Consider the following 18996-nt stretch of genomic DNA (forward strand, 5'->3'; position numbering starts at 1 on the left):
TTCCAGAGAGCGGGAGGCACCCCGGGGTTATCTTATCCCTGAGCCAACACAGGCAGAGCTCCATCACCCCAACCCCTCCCTGCCCTGGGCTGGGCTGGCAGCGAGAGGGGCTGGCACCGAAACGCTGCGGAAGCACAGGCTGGGGAGGGAAAGGTACCGCGGGGTATTCCAGCGTTATTCAACACCTCGGGTTTTGACAAACTCGGGTTTTCCTGAGATCTCCTGGGCATTCCCGCGGTGGCCAGCGGAGGGGAGGGCAGCTGGAGCCCGAACAGGCGCACAACTGGGTGGGCACAGACATTCAGTGACTTTGGAGCGAGCTTTGGTAAACCATGTAAACTTCCTGCAGCGAGGAAGATATCAGGCAGTGACTAATACCACTTGGAATAGCAACCCCAGCCTGGTTTTCCTGTTTATATATGTAAGCCGTGTGTGATGCTAATTAGATTTGATAACAGGCCTCATTCCTAGGCGCTATAGATTGAATCCACACATACATCTGGTTCAGCTGCTACGTGATAAATCACATCAGAAAGCATTTTACTCCTTCAGGAGAAAGAAGTGAACGTAAAGTGTCCGGAGGTGCAAGCCGGACTTCCATTATCGCCCATCCATAGCGGACCAGCAACAGCCACTCTGCAGCACAGAAGTTATTCCAACACATACTCAATGCTGGAAAGAGGCATCATATCCCTGCCAAAACACCCTCAGAGCATCTTGTCCGTACCTGCAACCATTTACCTTACGTGGCCAGAGACTGCAGTATTGCTAAAACACCATTAAAGTTTGAGACTTGAGTAAACTTGGCACCTTGTAAACCGAAGCGCTAACTCAATATACCGAGAGCACCTAACCAGAAGCACCAGGGAGAGTGCATTTCCATGGACTAATGCTTTCCATTCACGGAGGGTATGGCTAAAAGAGAAGAGAAACACGGAAACCGCACAAGAACTGCCCAGGAAAGCCAAGTACAGATGAGTGCAACCTTTCCTACGCACGGCTAGCATAACCCCCGGCGTGTGCATGCTTTCGGTGACCCGGGCTGCAGGAACGCCGAGGCTGCGATGCCCCTTGGCACTCACCGATCGACAGCTTCCACATCAAAGCAAAACCTCTTCTCGATTGAGTCGGTTTTCCGCCGTGTGCAAGATTTGAGGATAACAGCTTCGTCTTCTCCCTGAGAAGAGACAAAATCGCAGATAAGGCTGAGCACAATCAACCAACTGTGTGCCCGTCCCCAGCAGCCACTGCGCTTTCAATGAACATGTTCAAACCTGGGGAGATTTGGCAATATCAGCCTGCTAGATATATGTATTTATATATCTGGCACGAGGACTTGTCTTTTCACCCTTGCAACCATGTTTAGTCCAAAATCTTTCACGAGGAGCCTTCCTTTCTGAATGTACACAATTAAATTTGTGCATTAAGCATCACGCGACCCATGCTTCAGGCAGGCAGGGGGTGTTGGACCACAACTTTTGGGCAAAGTCAGCTTTATTTTCCATTGCTGAACAGTGCATCATAGATCTGGCTGTCAATTTTCACTCCGGGCTGCATTTTTGGCAGCATTCTGCACACAAGAACTCTTAACGGGAGCAAACATGTCTTAAAATGTTTATTATATAACAAAGCAACAACAAAACCATTCTCCCATCCAGGCATCTGCATCCAAGTTGTACTGGATTTCCACACGCCGAGCAGTGATCCGGCAGGATCCGCGTGCACTGCTGTCCTCTGCTGGAGGAAATCCCTGCTCAGTCCCTGCCAGCACAGACATTTCTCCTTCTGCAATTTTTAAAATCCACTGATGACTCAATAGAAAATGAATTCTGAACAAGTTCCTGGAGATGGCCACTTTTCTGTGCTCTCTGTGCTGTTCTTGATGACACCTTGGCTGACCACCCTGTTCCCTGACATCACCATTTTTCCAGGAAACATATTTAGGGATGCAGAACAGACCCAGGAAGCCAGACCTGAGCGAGCTCCCTGCAGGGCTTCTCCCCGGGGTTCAGCAGAGGCTCTCTGCACCTGGGCCTCCCCAGCCTGGCCTGCTGCTGGCACAAGGCTGCTCCCAAGCTGCCAAACTCCCCGTCCGGTATTCAGGGAATGCCCCCGCTTCAAACCCACTAATATCCAGCTCCAGCCACAGCCCGAGGCACGTTCACAAGGGGCTGATACCACACTCAGTGTCCTTTGTGACCCACGAGCGATGGGTCTCCTCCGACATCGCCTGTCACTTGGCACCCGCTCCAGCCAGACCTCGAAACGCCCGGCAGCGTGGCCACGAGCCCCTGGGCTGCTCCACGCTCTGATGCCCGTGCCGCTCATCACGGAGAGACTCTGCAGCCCAGACAGAGCTGCCCCAGCATAGGCAGCGTTTCATGCCAGGATCACGCAAGCCACGAGACCCCAGGCAAGCAGCCCCACGGGCGCGGCGGCTGGCACGGCATGCCGGAGCAGGGCTCCTGCCCTGCGTGAGAAGGGCAACACGGCTGTGTCGGCAGCGCCCGGGCCCCGGGGTGCAGGGGAAGCTATGAAATAGGAAGAGACCACATGAAACACAGTGCAGCCGCTGGTGATTACAGGGCTGGGATATTTTAATGCTGAGTGGTAATGAAGGTGCTCCGAGGCAAGAGGAAATTAATTTTAAAACCTGCCCTCCCCACGGCCGGCTCCCTTTGCCAGCAGGAGCCGTGCGGCAGCCTGTCCAGCTGCCCGGGGCGCTCCCCTGCAAGGGGATAATGTTTGCAAACCGCCCCGACAGGGAGCACTCCGGGGGGGTCGATTGTTCCTGCTGTATAGAGGGGCAAAGCCGGTCCCGGCTACAGCCAGGCTTATGTTGCCCCGGGAGCAGTGGGGCACACGGCGTGCGCTGGCCCCCCGCACCCCACATCCACTGCTGCCCCTGCTCCTCCGCACCCCCTTGGGCCGAGGGGAGCTCCAGGCTCTTCTGTGGCTCTGTCTAAAACAGCACAACTTCATTGGCCAAGTCATAGGCGTTGGGGAAGGAGTAAAATAATGAACAGGTTCTCTTCTCCGGGCCTTGGAGCAGACCTAGGGACTGGGGAGCAGGTGCCCATGGAGCTGGAGCGTGGTGGCACGACCCCACTCTGCTCCCAGCCCCGGCCACCACCTCCACGCACGGAAACAGCCACAGCCTCGCAGGGCACGGTGCAGACGCAGGACCCGCCGTGTGCCCAGCATCGCCAGGAACAGCAAGAGCGGAACCAAAGATGCAACTACGCACGCTTCAGCTTTTAAAGGTCTCTCCTTTCACAAACAGAAATCAGTAAACAAAGGACAGACCTAAAGGCAAGAGGCAAAAGGCCCAGTCTCAGCCCAGAGGCAGCTGCTGCAAACTTGCCCTTACAAATAGCTGTGTGCACACACCGGCCTGGAATGTGGAGCTGAAGCATGAAACAGAGCGATGTCCAAGGGGCTCTATCCACTTGGGAAACCGGCTCTGCTCTCAGCACAGCTGACAGTTTCCCAAGATCTGTGGGTTTTTGGGGGTTTCTTTGGTTGTTTTTTTTTTAATAAGGTGCAGACTTAATTCCCCATGTGGCACCCGCTCAGCCTGGAATGAATCTGACCCACTTCACTTGCATTTGTGTCACCTTGCTAGAAACGGTTCAGTCGGAGCACCGGGAGAGCATGCAGGCGGCAGCTCCGCAGCACTCCCTGGCAGAGGCCCCCGAGACGCAGTCCTGCTGCCTGTCGGCACTCACCCCTTTTCCTCCAGATTTCTGGTCAAACGGCACCATCGTGATCCGCTTCGATTCCCTCTGGTATGTGCAGTAATGCTTCACCCAGGAAGTCCCAAAGTGACCTGCCAAGCAAATGCAGTTTTTATTCCCAGAGCTAGTACAGTTTCAGTGCCCTCCCATTAATAATCTGTTATGTTTAACAATCATTTAACACGACAGATTTCTGTACCTACGGTTCTTGTTGGACTTTGCAAGTGGATTAAGCATTATTACCCCCCTTCTCTTCAGAGGAAAGACTTTTATCAGGCACTGGCAGTGCTTCTCCCTCCCAGGGAGAACCTGGCTCCCACATTCCCACCTTAATATCCCACCCATTGGGCCAATCCCTCTCTTTCACGGATTTTGTAGCCTGCCGAATTAGCCTTCATGGCCCATGCCCCGATAAACCCCCTTCCTCAGGTGCCCACTCGCCGCCTTGCCCTGGCAGGCAGCTCCGCCGCCCCGATACCTACGTTTCTCCTGCACGTAGAGATAACCCTCCATCGTGTACGGGCTGATGTTTTTGTGCTCGTGAGGATTCTCCTTCATCTTCTTCATCAAAGATTCAACCTCTGACCTTGTTCCTTCAAAACGATTTCTTGTCTGCAAATTAAAACAGGAACGCCTTCTCCAATGCACGGACCCAACGTGGCCTCCTCTGCAGCGAGGAGGCACCACGCAGGAGTGGGACCCCAGAGCTGGGTCACTACGGGCCATGTGGGAAATGGGACCAGGGCAGCCCACTGTCAGCCACAGGACAGATTTTCTTCCTGGGCCTGGATTTAAGCTAAAAGAAAAACACTATGACAACTGGCAAGTCGTTTGTATTATGAGTTTTGTGAAAAAGTTGTTTCAAAAGAGTGAAACCAGTCTGCGTCCTTGCGAGAAAGAGAGTAATTTTATAACAAGAGAGGAAAGCAAAGCTGCAATGCCAACGTGCCAAAGCCCCGCACACGCGTCCGACGTGCGGGCACCAGCCGGGCACTGGCCACGGCCGCGGCCGGCAGAAGGACTCCGCTCCACAGCCCGGAGACTGGGACGGCAAAAAGTGCTGCACTTCCCAGAACGAACAGCGCTTTGAAACGCTTGCAAAGTGGCTTGAAACACGCACTACAATCACAGGGCACGCAATGATGCCTGCCCGCTGGCTGACTCCTGGGGAAGCTGGGCCTCTGCGTTTGGTATGCCAAAGGGAATGAACTGCCGTGTAGGCTGCGTATACAACGTAGTGTTATTTACAAAAAAGAATTTGCTTTCAGTGACGCAGTCAAAGCCTTTGCTTGATGGCACACAAAAAAAGGAGATTAAAACCTTTATTAAAATATATCCAAAAGTGTTATTTTGCTGTGCAGGACAGTCACAACAATGGGCACGTGGCACAGGCACACTTACGTTCTGGATGCTGATTGTCAGCTCTGTCTTGAAATCGCTGAAGTCCTTTGCAAGCTCGTAGCCATGGTGGTAGAAGGTGAAAAGCCCCTGCAGAAAGGCCAGCAGCTGCGTTGGGGTAAAACGAATCAAGACAGTCAGTAGAGACCCACAGCCGCTTTCAGAGCAACTGCTGCGAGGGGAAGAGTCCCTGCAACGCCCCGGGGGCGGAGGGGCTTGCTGGCAGTCCCTAGGAAGATGCCCTGCTCCTCATTTTGCTTTCAAAACCTCCTCTGAACAGACCCCGAAGCCGAATCTGTGCTTTCCTCCGCCAAAGCCAAGCCAAGCCCCTGCCCCAGGACCCCTCGCCCCCTCTGTCCCCCCTCCCTGCATCACTGAAGCCCTGGGGTCACTGAGAGCAGAGCCGGGAGGTGCAGGAAGGAGCCGGCAGGAGAAGCAGGCAGCACGCTGCCGTTCCCTGCGCCACGCCTCTCCCAACTCCGAGTTACTCTTCTCTCAGCAGGAATTACCTTTGCAAAGAGCCAGGGAGGTCTGGCACTTCCCAGGGGAGTTTTAAAGGACTTAGCACCTGAGCAAAGGTAGGTCTTAGAAAACTCTCTTTTTTTTTTTTTTTTTTCTTCCCAATCTCTGTCACTCCTGCACTCTTTTCCCCTTGTGAACATTACAGTTCTATTTTTTTTCCCCAATCAATCAAGCCTATTTTTCTTTTAATTGCCGGCAGGCCCCACAGTCCAGCCCACCACAACAGAGATGTCCGCAGAATCAAAAATGAAATGTTTCTGGCATGTGCGTGGCCACTGACCTAATGGCTCCATGCCCCGGAGCTCACGTGGGTGCTTTCTCCCCCCAAATCTCCCTTTGCGGGAGGGGTGGTGGGGTGAGGCTGGAGCCCCCCGGCCATCCCACTGCAGGATGCCCCACGCCGCAGCCCCGCTCCCCCCAAGCCCCTGCTCCCCCATTTTTCACAGGCTGTGGGGGCTTGAGCGCTTACTTACAGGTTCCACAAACTCAAACATCTTCCTCTCCTGGACCTCTTGCACCTTGAAGACATACTCCAGGGAGACTTCGTAGAAATGCTGCCGAACCAGGTCCACCTGGCTGTCTGCCTGCAAGCGCCGGGGAGATTAAAGAGGAAATACAAAGTCACTACTGACCAGGAGCACTTGGCCTTGCGACTAGAGGACATCTGGGTCTAATGGGAACGTGTCCGTGCAGAACAAATTCAGCTTCAGACCCCAGTCCAAGGCTGGCCAGATGGCACAGCGATTAAATTTAAACCTGATTCACATGAACAGGCTCTTTCTTCAGCTGAAAAAAATGTTTTTGATGACTCATGTTCTCACCTCCCTGACAGCTGTGTAGAAAAGCACGCATTAGAAGCGAGAAAAATGAGAAGTCGCTGCATACTTGACAATAAAAGGCAATTCTCCGCTTTCTGGAAAGCACCACAACAGGAGACTGCCCGGAGTGTCCCGGGGCCGAACCGTGGCAGTACACAAACACACCCCTCCACCCTCTCCAGCGAGCGTGTCACTTGGGTGGATCAGCAGTGGGCAAATCCCCTCTGCTTTGCAGGTAAAGCCCAAGTGAGCAAAAATAGGGATATGCCCCAATCCCAGTGCGTAAAAATAACCTTGCCATGCACGCGGAGCAGAGCTGCTGCACTGAAAGCAGGGTGAGGGACATGGGTATCCCTGGGCTGCCGTCCCCGGCACGCGTTGCTGCTACGTTTGCAAGTGACGCTTTGTGTAGAGTAACCCGGGGGACACCGATGCCAGCAGGGCCCGCGGGGAGGTCGGTCTGGGTGACCCACCATCCCTCTGACCTCAGCGCCAGTAAACTCAGCTGGTCAGAGAGCCTCACCCCCAGCACAAACCACTATTGAGTCATTGCTTAACAGGAGGCAAATTCCTCTGTCCCGGCTGAGGACGACAGAGTGCCCTCGCCAGCGTGACCCTCGCTGTGCCCGGGGCAGAGCCGGACCTCCAGGGAGGAGGATACATCCATACATCCTGTCAGGGCTGGACATACGGCTGCTCCCGCACTCTGCAAAACCCAGCTGGCAAATACCCACTTGCATTCGAACAGCAGCTTTCTCCTGATTTTGCGTGTGACACAGCTGTGAAATGGCCCTTTTTCCCCATGACCTGCCACCAGCATTTGTGCTGTGTGCCCACGGTGCGCAGGCTGAGGTAGTTAGCGAACTGAGTTCTGAAAAGCAGAAAATATGATGCAATCAAATAACTCTGCCAGGAGTTAAATGGCAGATTAGACTCTGTGTGTTATTTAATCAGTCAACAGCCAAAGCAGCAGAGAATTCCCATGGTTTCTTTCTCTCCCCACCCCGCCACAGCAGTTGCACTGTGGCCACTATCACCCTCCAGATGTAGACAGCAACAGGAGGTTAGGAAATATAAAACACCGCATCTCCCAGACACAAACCCTCATCTCTCAGGACATCAGGGCATCCAGTGAACCTTCAGACTGCTCATAAATGGGTGGTGTTAACTTTCCTAAAACACTACCGTACCTTTCCCGCGCACATCTGCCGCGGCTGCAGCCCCCGACCACGGCGGGCAGCCCCAGGGGAGGTGCCGGACACGGCAAGCGCTCCCACGTGCTGCTGGATGCCACATCCGCGTTTCACAACCTACACGCTGGACCACTCTTTCAAAGGCACCCCCTCCTCGGTGGGGCTTGAGCCACCAAAACCAGTGTACGCTTCCTAGTGCCCCAGGGGAAAAGGCCCCAACACCTGAACTTGGGAGCTGGCTCCAGCTGGCTCCAGCCTCCTCCCGCCTTCGCAGCAAAAGCCGAAGTCAAAGTTCGGGGTGGAAAATGCCAGCAGATGGCACCAGCAGCCAGCGCTGCTCAACACGCACCAGCACGGCATCCTGCACAGCATCCTGCACGCAGCCACCGCCTGCATCCCGCGCCGCATCCCGCACGCAGCCACCGCCTGCATCCTGCACGCAGCCGCCGCCTGCATCCCGCACCGCATCCCGCACGCAGCCACCGCCTGCATCCTGCACGCAGCCACCGCCTGCATCCCGCACCGCATCCCACCGCCCTGCTGCTCCCGGGCAGCCCCGCAGGGCCATACTCTGGCCAGAGCACGGCATCACACCTCTAAAAGTCACGGCTGCAACCTGACAGTCACAAGTGGCTCCTTCCCTCCCCAGAGGGAAATCCTTCCACTCCTGTGTCTCACAATAGTAATTCAAACACAAACTAAAACAGAGGTTTAAAGGGTTATTTAAAAGCCATGAGAACGGGACTCTCCATCTTCTGGGACATATGGGTGCTTCCACGTGGTAAATTATTTACAAACTCAGAACACCTATGCAAGGATAAAGCTGGCCTGCAGGCATGTCAACCCTGATTCTTACCCCTCTTCAACCCTGATTTGATGGAAGATGATTATTTGTGCCTCAGATGTATCTGCTCTCGAGTCCCCAACTCTGCTGGGCACCGTAACACCCGTGCCCACCAGTTCCCCCAGGGACGGCTCAGCGACGCACCAGCATCGTGCCCAAAAGCAAGGACGTGCATCCTGCAGGGACCAACCCAGCTCTGGGCCAGCGCAGGGAATTCCAAACTTGGAAGAAGTGATTGAAAACTCAGCGTACTCATCTAGTAAGAGCATTTGGCACAGCAGCTAACTACGTCCCGAGTCAGTAAGAGGCTCCTAAAGCAGTTTAAAAGCACTAAGCCTGATCACTCCTCCCATGAAGCCCAAAGCCAGCGCAGCCACTTTCAGAGCAGGGAACTAGACATCCGTGATTTGTGCTGGCACAAGGGAAGCCTGCAGCAGAACCAGTTCCTTTCTGTTGCACTCTTTAATTATAAACTCTCTCTCCTTTTTGATTGCTATCCATTTTGGGATCGCTCTGATTTTACAGCCAGGAAAATGCGGTGCTATAAGCTGCATAAAGCATTCAAAAAGCTCACCACAGTTACTGCCAGAGATGGAAAACCAGAGGTTGCTCTCACCTCCTGAAGCTGGGATTCTTTCTTCTTAGAAGACAAGTTTAAATGCTTTTCTAGGACACCACAATACTTCTCCGTCTCCTTGTCGTATTTCTTTTTGGCATCCTACAAAATAAAACAAAAAATGTGACGCTGAACACAATGGCACCAGGGCAGCCGCAAGGATCCATGGCATCCCTATAGCATCGTGCAGGACTGCGAGTCTCGGGCAGGAGCTAACCCCCTTCTGCGCAGCACGAGACGGGACCAAGGCCAAGGGGCATCAGCTGGAAGTGGGCGAAGCTGCTTTTATCCGTGACCATCGCGCAGCTACAAGAAAGTGGCTTGCGCTGCCAAAATCCAAGACCTGGGGGAGCCCCTCCTCTATTCCCGGGGCCCAAGGCTCAGCAAAACATCCAGGTCCAGGGCTGGCCCAAAGACAACACAGCGAGGAAAGTGCTTGCTAACCAGCTAACCAGCATATCGTCACAATTTCACATCCTGTCCCGCCACTCCTCGCAATGGCTTATCCTCTGCGTCACTCAGGACCATGACACAGTAATTTGGCTGGCTGTGGCAGGAGCATTAAAGGAGGATGTCAACCGTAACTTTTCTTTTGCACCTCTCATCCCAGCCTTGCCACCCTGACATGCCAGTATGAAATCCACCGCTGACACCTGGTAATAACTGGCTCCTTTCTGAAGCACCCCTTTTTGTCTGTTTTTTTAGCTGCATGAACCACGACAGCCTGGCCAGGCTGGGCTGCACCGCAGTGCTGCCACGGCTCCCGTGCCAGCGAGGAGCTGGGCACACCGCTGCCATGCAAACACGGCCCTGCCGGGCTGGCATGTGCTTCTTGCAGGCAGCAGCAGGTTGTTATAACAACAGGAGGGCCGCAGACAGCGGTTTAAATTTCAGAACAAAGGCAGGAAAGAAAGGGGGGGCCAGGCTGTCTCACAGCCGCCCTCAGCCACACCGGTGCTTCCCTGGGCTCGCCCGTCCTGCCAGAAGCCGTCCAAATTCCCATGCAGCTGCCCAGCGACACACCGGAGGTGGGGAGCGCAGACTGGGGGGCTCAGACAACTGGGAACGCCTCTAAGAAAATACTAATTCTGGTTTGAAGGAAGAAAAAGAAAAAGTTCACTTCAACTGGCATGTGATTTTTGGCCCTTAGCACATTACTTGGTTGTGGGTGAACTGGGAACATTGAGGCACTTTCCCAGGAGCTGGATCGTCCCCGTCCCCATCCCGCAGCAGCGCGCAGCCGTTTCCTCCCACGCCCATGCCCAGCAGGGCCCATCCCCGCAGCACGCCAGGTCCTGGCCACGGCCATCACCGTGCGGCTCTGGGCTCTGAATCCCAGAGGAGACAGCGGCTCGGTGCAGCCGCAGCCTACCTTAGCAGCCCCGATCTGCTCCTTGCGAAACTTCTCCAGCGGCGTGATCAGCACTTCGCTGGCGTTCTCGATCTACGGGCAAAGATGGGCACAACTCACCCGCCGCCTCCGTGCTCCTGCCCCGCTCCCAGCCGGGCTGGTGCAGCCCTTTTCCCCAGCTCAGCCCCAGATGCCCGAGCCCCTCAACAGCCTTTCCCACGGAAACCCTCCTGCAGCCCACGGAAACCCGCACGCTTCACCCTCTCCAGCTCTGCACTAGCTGAGGACCCAGGGGAGGCTGAGGGGCTTGTACCAAACCCACTCCTCACCCCAGCGAGCCCTACCAGCACCAGCGCTGGCCATTTTCCCACAGCAAGACACCGTTACTGATGCTCTTCAAGCGTCCCCCCTCACCAAGCTCACCCTCCCCTCCCTCTGCTCGCCCCTGCAGCTCTGCCCTGGGCGAGGGAAGGGGCACCGGGGCTTGCAGCCGCTACACGCCACGGTGCCCCGGGTGCCACACCAGCCACCGCGCGCAGAACTGCGGGCGGCAGCAGCGGTGCCACCACCCACCCAGCTCCCCGTGGACGGGGCCGTACCATGCGCATCCGCTCGTCCTCCAGGTTCCGCAGCACCGTGGCAAACTCCTGCAGAGACTTGGCTGGAAGGGACACACCCGCACGGTCAGCATTTAACATTTTATTTTCTTTTAAATTAAGAGAGAGACTGAACAGGGGTTTTTTGTTTGGTTGGGTTTTGGGAGGGCTTGGGGGGTTGGTTGCTTGGGGTTTTTTATCAACTTTACTCTCTCCTCAGAAAGGCTTCCAGTTGCCTCCAGAAGTAACTGGTAGCAAAGCATCCCCAGCACCATGTTCCCACCTCCACACCACACCTTCATCTCGAACCTGCCCTACCCAACAGCCGGTTGCTGATCAGCCCTACGGCTCGGCACTGGCCTCAGCCACGCTCGGTGCACGAATGGCAGCTCACCAGCATGTGCGTCGCAGCAAGGGGACTTGGATGAGAAAGTTATTTTTGCTGAGAGACTGGGCACAAATAAATAAGCAAAGTTAAATCAGGGCTAAAGCTCATTTGCTCTCCTGGCTCCAGACGATGTGCACAATAAGCTCTAAAAGTTCAGCTGGGGCAGAAGCGGGATAACATGGAGCAAAGCGGCTGAAGCTGCTGCACTGTGCCATGAGAAGCTTCACGGTGGAGCCGGGCTCGGTTCAGAGCGCACTGCCAGGGTCTGCACTGCTGGCTGCTGCCAGCACAGCGGGTGCCTGCCGGGTCCTTGCTCCTGCAGCCGGGCAGCGAGGCTGCTGCTCCTCTCCTTCAGTTCACAGCCCCCTGCAGTGTATTTAGCCATGACCACATCTCCAGATCCCTGCTCTCCAATGCAAACAGGCCGGATAATCTAGATGGTTTCAGATACGGGCAATCTTCTTCCTTTCCTGTCTGGTAGGGCTAGATTTAGGCCAAGAAGCAACAACTGATTTCCTTAGGAAGGCTTTGCTGATGCTGAACCAGGAGAAATATGCCATTTCCAGAAAGCAGGAAAGCACCCAGACAAATTCCCAGGCCCCTGGGCATCCTCATGCGTGTTTCTCCCCCATACCCTGCTCAGCTCAGGGGTCTGGAGCGTGGCTTCAGGGCTACCCACAGCACCAGCGCCCAGGACTCACCTATGCAGATCTCATCATCTGTTTCAGCGTCGCCGATGCAGCGGAACTTAAACTCGTTGAGGGAGTCTGCAAACTTGCGCTTGGCTGCAGACAGGTCTGCCGAGAGAGCGGGGAGAGGGGAAAAGGCAGATGTTAGAAAAGAAGAGAGCCCACCAATGGCACGATGCAGGCGGACGCGTAACCCCAGCCGGCAAGTCCCCATGGAGGGACCCATCCCATGGGGCTCCTCTGGCACCAGGAAACCCCCAAGAGCGCTGCCCTTCTCCTGCACCCATCCCAGGGGCGGGACTCTGCGGGGTCCCGGCCAGCGCCTGCCAAAATACACTGCAGGAGATGAAACCTCAAAATACCGCGAGAACCATGCAGGAGCTCAAGCCCACTGCTATGGGGCAGTGGCAATCGGTGGTGCAGGGCGGCACTGCCGGGGCAGCTCCCGCGCTGCCCCCCAAGAGACAGCACCTCTGCACAGGCTCCCGGTCCTGCTGAACGAAGGCACCACGTACGGGTGATAATGCAGAGGTTTATTGCTTTCCAAGCTGCAGATTCTCTTTGAGATCTGAATCCTATTAAGTTATTACTTGCCGTGACCCGAGCAGATCCAGGATTGGCTTTTCAAACCGGCCCCGTAACCCTGCACACACAGACACACACGCTCCCGGGCACTGCGAGGCCACCGGCTTGGAGGGGAACTTGTACTTGAGCAACACAAGGGACTGCAGGCACTCAGACGGCGTTACGAAGACGTAATGCTAATTCCTCTACGCATTTCTTCACTCAAAGTCCAAAAATTCAGCGGTTTTCTTCCTTTCCAGTCACAGGTGGAAAACATGCGTGTGCACACAAAGGCCATTTCCTCCTCTCGGACACCAACAGCCAAAAGATAACCACAAAAGAATTCAAGCGTTTTGCTTTCCCCGTGGGATAAGGAAGTTTACAGCTTTCTCCAAGTATTAAAGCTGTTCTCCCAGTGTCTCTGCTTAAAGCCCTGGGGCTAATCCTGCCCACGGTTCAGTCCTGGCTGCCTTCGCACAACTGCTTCCTAAGGCAGCAGGAAACCACCCAGCAAACGCAGGCAGGGAGAGGGAAAGTGCCAGGAGCTTTCCCGGCAGAAAAGTACAGCAGGGGCTTCTCCAAGGAGCAGCCAAGGAGCCACGGCCATGGGAACCCGAGAGCGGAGCATCCACGCTTTCAAAGCGTGGTTCACATGAAACGGCATTTGCATTTTGCTCCCCAGACGAAGGAACGAGCACCGCTGACACCCTGCCCATGCCCGGGGCTGCCGGGAGCCTCTGCCTGCACCTATGGGAGCAGACCGTTTTGGGGCAGCTTCCAGGGTGCTCCTGCTGGGGTTTAAAAGAGGGACTCACGGGGGGTGGGAAGGGTTTGCTCCAGCTCTGTGGTTTGGGCGCTGACGGAGTGAAGCAGGCCAAGGGCACCAGAGGCACCAGGACTGTCCGTGGGCAGCTCTCGGGGCACGCCGGCTGCTGCGCACCCGCGGACGGGCAGGGCTGGGGCCACCTGGTAGCACCCACCCCGGCGCAGCTCTCCCCGCGCCCGTGCTGTTGCTTTCCGCAGCGGAGCAGCCCCCCTTCCCTCGCCGGGGCAGCCGGAGGGCTCGGGGACTTTAACCCGGTCCCGGGAGCCAGGCAGCCTCCTGCCTCCTCTGGAATAATAACGAAGATGACGTTAATGACTTAAGGAGCCATTTCCTCTCCCTCAGCTCTGTGCTGACCGTCAGCCACCGGCCACGCTCTCCCCGCCACACACCGCGGCCTCACTGATACCCTGCCCACGTTACACGCGGCAGGGACCGCGCATGAGCCAGAGCGAAGCCGAGAAGCCTTCGGAGCCGGCAGCACCCATCAGCAATGGTCCACAGCACTTATAAATAGGCAAGGGAGAGGCAGAGGGAGAAGGAGATAATTCCCAGTGCGACGGCGATAAAGGAGGAACGTTGGCAGCCACTCACTGAGCGACACGGCCAAGTCGCAGGGGTGAAGAGGATGCTAAAATTAGCAGCAGGCTTGGCCAGAAAAGGAGAGAGGGGCATCTGCACCTGCACCGCACCCCTGGGTGCAAGCGAGGAGCCCACACGGAGGGGCCTCATCGTCCTCCCTGTGCCACCCACCATTAGACCCATCCGCACTCCTAGCATCCTGTTTTTCCTAAAAGCTTGAACCTCTCATCTACATTTTGGGGAAAAAACCCTCCAATGGAAGGAGCCAAAGCTCCCGGCTGCGCTGCAGGCAGGGGCGCGCGGGGAAAGCGGGAGGGTGCTCACCCCTCCGTGGGCCGGCTCAGCTCCCAAGGCTTGTTCTGCCCCAGTGGAGGAGCAAACCCAAAATCCTACACAGGCTCGTCAGAAACTTCTGCTTCCTCTCGTGCGTGAGTAAAAGCACCCAGACCCCACGCATGAGTCACAGCCAGGCTGCGCCAAGGGCTGTGAAAGTTTTGCTTCCAAGTTCTCCGGCTGGCTTCACCAGTTGACCGCAACACCAGGGAAAACCACCACAAAGCCAGAAAAATCCTTCTGCCCGAGCAACGCGACCAGCTCGGGGTCCGGGCACCAGCGGGTGGTGGTCCTGCACGGGGAGAGCCGGGCAGGCCGGGATGGCCCCAGGGACACGCGGGTGCCGGCAGAAGCAGCGAGGCTGCAACGTGGCTGCGGGGAGAGCGCAGCGGCAGCCAGCCCAGGGGTGCCCAGACGTGGGCACGCAGCCTGCGGCCCTGCTGCCGACGAATCTTTCCTGTGCCCGTTGCGCCTCGTGGCCTCAGCACAGAGCAGTGAAGATCTCCAGGGCCAGCGAGGAAAGGGCGATGTCTGGCAGAGGCATCCCAGGAGGTGAAAACAGCCCTGCGCGAGCTGCTGAAACACCAGGAGGGCGGGAGGGCAAGCGGTGGCCCCTGCCACCCCGGGGCTGCAGCCACCTCGGGAGGGTCCGGGGTGCAGTCGCTGCGGAGCCACGTGCCTGCCTGCGCCCAGGATCCGAGACAAAACCACGCGGAGAAGGCACTGGCCAAGCAGCAGCAAAGCAGATCTCCATCCCACCTGCAAGGTAGTGCCGGCGTACCTGCTAACACAGCCGGGGCTGCTCTGCCCGGCACGCCACAGCGCGCGGTGAGTGCGCCTGAATTACCGTCTCCAGTCAATACACATTGTGCCAAGGTAACAACTGAACGTGCCTTCTGAAGCCCTGCCGTGCCCGCCTGTCCTCCCCTCCGCTCCAACACAGGCCCGTCCTGCCCCACAGCCCCCACGGCCATGACTCATTCCTTTCCCCTCTGCAGGCTGACCGTCCCGCAGGAGCGTCGCTGTCGCAGTCCTCCTCCTCATCGTCATCCCATGGAGCCCCTTTCCCACCCCCAGGCTGGCGGGGATGGGACGATCCCTTCAGGAAAGTCCACTTGACAGAAAACAGGCACCCGCACCGCATGCCAGAGGTCCAGCTGCGTAGCTACAGCAACCAATAATCAAAATAAAATGCCCTTTTAAGAGTGATGTATTGGCTCGTTACTGCGATACAGGGTTACCCGCTCAACCGTTTAGGGGAGCAGCCCAGCAGCACTCCCCTTCCTGAGCACTTCCCTTCCTGGAAGGGAGTTTATGACCCGAACCGGGTGCAATGGGGGAGAAAACTGCAGAGGACGGGGACGAGTGACGTGGAAGACGTGACCTCGCGAAGGGCAGAGGTACCGGCAGGGGCCCGTCCCGGCAGGGAGGGAGTTGGAGCTGAACTCCGAGGTCTGATCTCGTCTCTGCTGGCAGCAGGTCGGAGAGCAGTGATCACAGATGGAAGGAGGCGGCCGGCTCCCGCTGACCCGCACTGCTCATCCCCAAAGCACCCGGCATCGCTCGTCCGTCAGCACGGCAAAGCTGAGCGGCGCGAAGGGCGCAGGCAGGGGATCTGCCTCTGGGCTGCTCGCTGCCTGCTGCGGCTTGAGCAGTTCCTGCACAACTCCTGAGCCATAGCTTTGCTTTTTTTGTGAACAGTCTCCCAGGAAATGCTCAGGAGCCAATTCTGGCCGTGCCTCTGAAGCACCGCCACTCTGCCCACGTGGCAGGGGACAGAGAATCTCACGGAGCCCTGCCCTGCCGGCACCCAGGGTCCTGCCCGGGCGCGCACCACAGAGGCAGCTGCTTGCAGAGTCAGAGCAGGGGCACGTGCGTGCCACCGAACACCGCAGCACCCGTCCCTCGCACAGCAGAGACACGCTCAGCACCCTCACCGTGCACCGCATCGTCACCATCCACTGCATCCCCACCATCCACTGCAGGAACAGCGCAGAGGGGGGATGGCTCCCAACAGGGCAGAGGGCAGCTGCCCGCGCCTGGAAGCAGCCCCGGTTAACCGCTTTGCCCATCCCTCCTCGCTTGAGCCCAGCTCAGGGGTCAGCCCGCTCCTCCCCTGGTACCCCACACCTCTCCTCCTCCCTCCACCAGCCAGGGAGCTGGGTAATTGCTGGCTGAGGTCCCATCCCAGCCTCACGCCTCCAGGCACCAGGGCTCCCTCCAAACCCGGCCGAAGCCGACGTTACCCCAGCCCGCAGCAGCCCTGCTGCAAGGGAGCACCTCGCGCTCCCACTGTCCATCTGCCCGGATCACGCCGGCATCTCTCCTCCTCCTCCTCAGCGACAGAGAGTTAAATCTTCTTTCTGGGAAGTGGTTGCTGTTACTGCAATGAGACTGAAGTGGTTGTTTTTTACAGAAAAAGCCCCTTCCAAAGGAATTTGGAACTATTGAAAAAGGCCGTTTATAGAAGGAAGACAACGTGATTTCACAACCCTCCTCCACGCGTACAGCACCCCGGCGACGACCCCGTCCCAGCCAGGTCCACAGCCAGTGCAGAGGGGCAGCCCCTGCACGCAGGTCTGCCCCGGGGGCACGCCGCTGTGAGACGGGGCAGCCCTGTTCCCCAGGGCGCAGGCGTCAGATCTAATGCATCCCCGGTTCAGGTGACCCAGCACGTAGAGCTTCGGCCACTTCGGGGAAGTCACTGGCACCGCAACCCTGCCACGAGCCACTCTCTCCCAGCCACCGGCTCCCAGCTTTTTCCCCAACTTTCTTCCTCAGCTGGACATCTCACCTCTGTGCAACACCCTATCACCCTCTCTCTTTGTGTTCAGTGCTTAAAACATCTTCAGGCTTTCCCAAAGGGACCACAGAGGGAAGGTGCGCTGAAACCTGAAAGCCTGGGCGGATGTACAGCAGGGAGCTTTTCCCTTAAATCAAAATTTATGATTGAGAAGAGACTGCAACTCCTCCACCTGCGTGCTTTTCCTGGCTGGGATGGATGGCTGGGAAACGTGGCCACAGGACACAGGGGGAACCATAACACATCAAAATGAGACATCAAGATGACAGACATCCCCTCCTGCCCACCCCAAGCTCCCCGGTCCCACTGCCCACTTGGGAGCACGGTGCCCCGGCCCGGCAGCATGTGTTTGCAAGATCAGGTCGGCCAGGGAAAAAGTGACACTGCTGGCTCAGAAAGCGGGGCTCTCCCCAAAGCTGCCTTTGCAGCTGGCTTGCTATTTAAGCTGGAAAAAGCAAAACCAGCTCTGGCTCAGCTGCACTCAGGGCACCGGGGACAGAGGCAGGAGCAGCAGGGCGCTGCAGGCGGGTCAAGTGAAAGACAAGCCCTCTGACAAGTCTGGGAGTGAAGGGTTAATGCTGCTGCAAAGGGAGAAAGCAAAGGATGCTGATGAGGCCAGTTGCACGCTGCAAGGCAAGTTCCAGCCCTCATGGTGTCTGACAGAGGTTGTGCTCACACAGAGCGGTATTTCTACACTTCCTGCAAAGAAAATTGCTCAATAGCCTATATTTAATGCTCAATTGGACAACAGGAACCGAGACTCCTGCCCCTTCCTTCCCCCGTGGAAGGGCAGGCTCAGGCTGCGCATCCCCCGCAAGCCCCCAGAGAGGGATGGGAGGGTCCCAGGCAGCGAAGAGGGACAGAAGGGTCTCCAGCAGGCAGCGCAGGAGCCTGTCCCCTCCTCGTTGGCACCTCTGCCTGGCTGCCAGCGGTGGCACTGCCTGTCCCCTCCCAGCAGCACCGGCAGCCCCACCGCCCCAAGCGGGTTCCCAGCCCCCTCCCTGGGGAGGTGACTACACTCCCACTGACAACCACAAGGACAGAAGCCACCAGCTCCCCCCTCATGGATTTGACAAGTTCCTTAAAGCTTCTCCAAAAAACCTGCATCTGGCTATTTTTGGCCTGTTTTCACAGCTATTTTTTAAGAAAATGCCTCCAGCCCTCCTTACTGCGTATGTGCCCGTGGGTAAGCAAACAGACTGACGGTCTCGCAGCTGCACCGTGGGGCGTGCCGACACAAGGCCTGGCTTTGCTCCCGGTGCTCTCACCGGGTGCTGACATACGGGCAAGCCTCTTTGGCCCTCCACACGGCAGCTCCACGTTTGGCACAACAGGAGAAAATGACGGGTCCTGCCTCCTGGGGACAACGGAGGTGAAGCCTCGGGGTCTGCAAAATGCTTTGGGATCTGCGCCCAGCAGACACCGCACAAGCGCAAGGTCCGACCGTCATCAGACGTCACCTGCCCGGGCTACGGGGATAACACACGTGCACAGAGCCCCGGGCAGTGCCGGTCCGTGACAGCCCCCCGACAGAACCACTTCAGCATAAACAGTGCAAATCCCGGAGCAACAGTTCAAGCAAAGAGAGCGGCACAGTCTCGCTGTTTGCCGGGGATCTCACCGCGCGGGTGCTGCCACCCCACAGCTCCTGGGTTCGCAGCCCGGCGGGTCACCCCCCCGTGCAGCTGCAGCCGCTGCTTCGGGCAGCGCTGCCTGCCCCGGCACCCGCAGGCAGCCAG

The 18996-nt window shown here is 57.2% G+C and overlaps 1 protein-coding gene across 3 annotated transcripts in view; it reads right to left on the bottom strand.

Moving 5' to 3' along the window:
- The window catches only part of ARHGAP26 (Rho GTPase activating protein 26), a 156483-nt gene that overhangs the window by 120370 nt on the left and 17117 nt on the right, over positions 1 to 18996 (bottom strand). For 2 of the 3 annotated variants that reach the window (XM_075509515.1, XM_075509517.1), the window contains exons 2-10: positions 12165 to 12260; positions 11079 to 11140; positions 10501 to 10572; positions 9129 to 9230; positions 6131 to 6241; positions 5139 to 5243; positions 4220 to 4349; positions 3729 to 3829; positions 1083 to 1177 (exon numbers count right to left, since the gene is read on the bottom strand). In XM_075509515.1, coding sequence (XP_075365630.1) covers positions 1083 to 1177; positions 3729 to 3829; positions 4220 to 4349; positions 5139 to 5243; positions 6131 to 6241; positions 9129 to 9230; positions 10501 to 10572; positions 11079 to 11140; positions 12165 to 12260 — 874 coding nt within the window. The remainder of the gene's footprint in view (positions 1 to 1082; positions 1178 to 3728; positions 3830 to 4219; positions 4350 to 5138; positions 5244 to 6130; positions 6242 to 9128; positions 9231 to 10500; positions 10573 to 11078; positions 11141 to 12164; positions 12261 to 18996) is intronic. The other variant, XM_075509516.1, reaches the window with a different exon arrangement.

This window comes from Mycteria americana, chromosome 8, assembly GCF_035582795.1.
Source record: "Mycteria americana isolate JAX WOST 10 ecotype Jacksonville Zoo and Gardens chromosome 8, USCA_MyAme_1.0, whole genome shotgun sequence".
NCBI lineage: Eukaryota > Metazoa > Chordata > Aves > Ciconiiformes > Ciconiidae > Mycteria > Mycteria americana.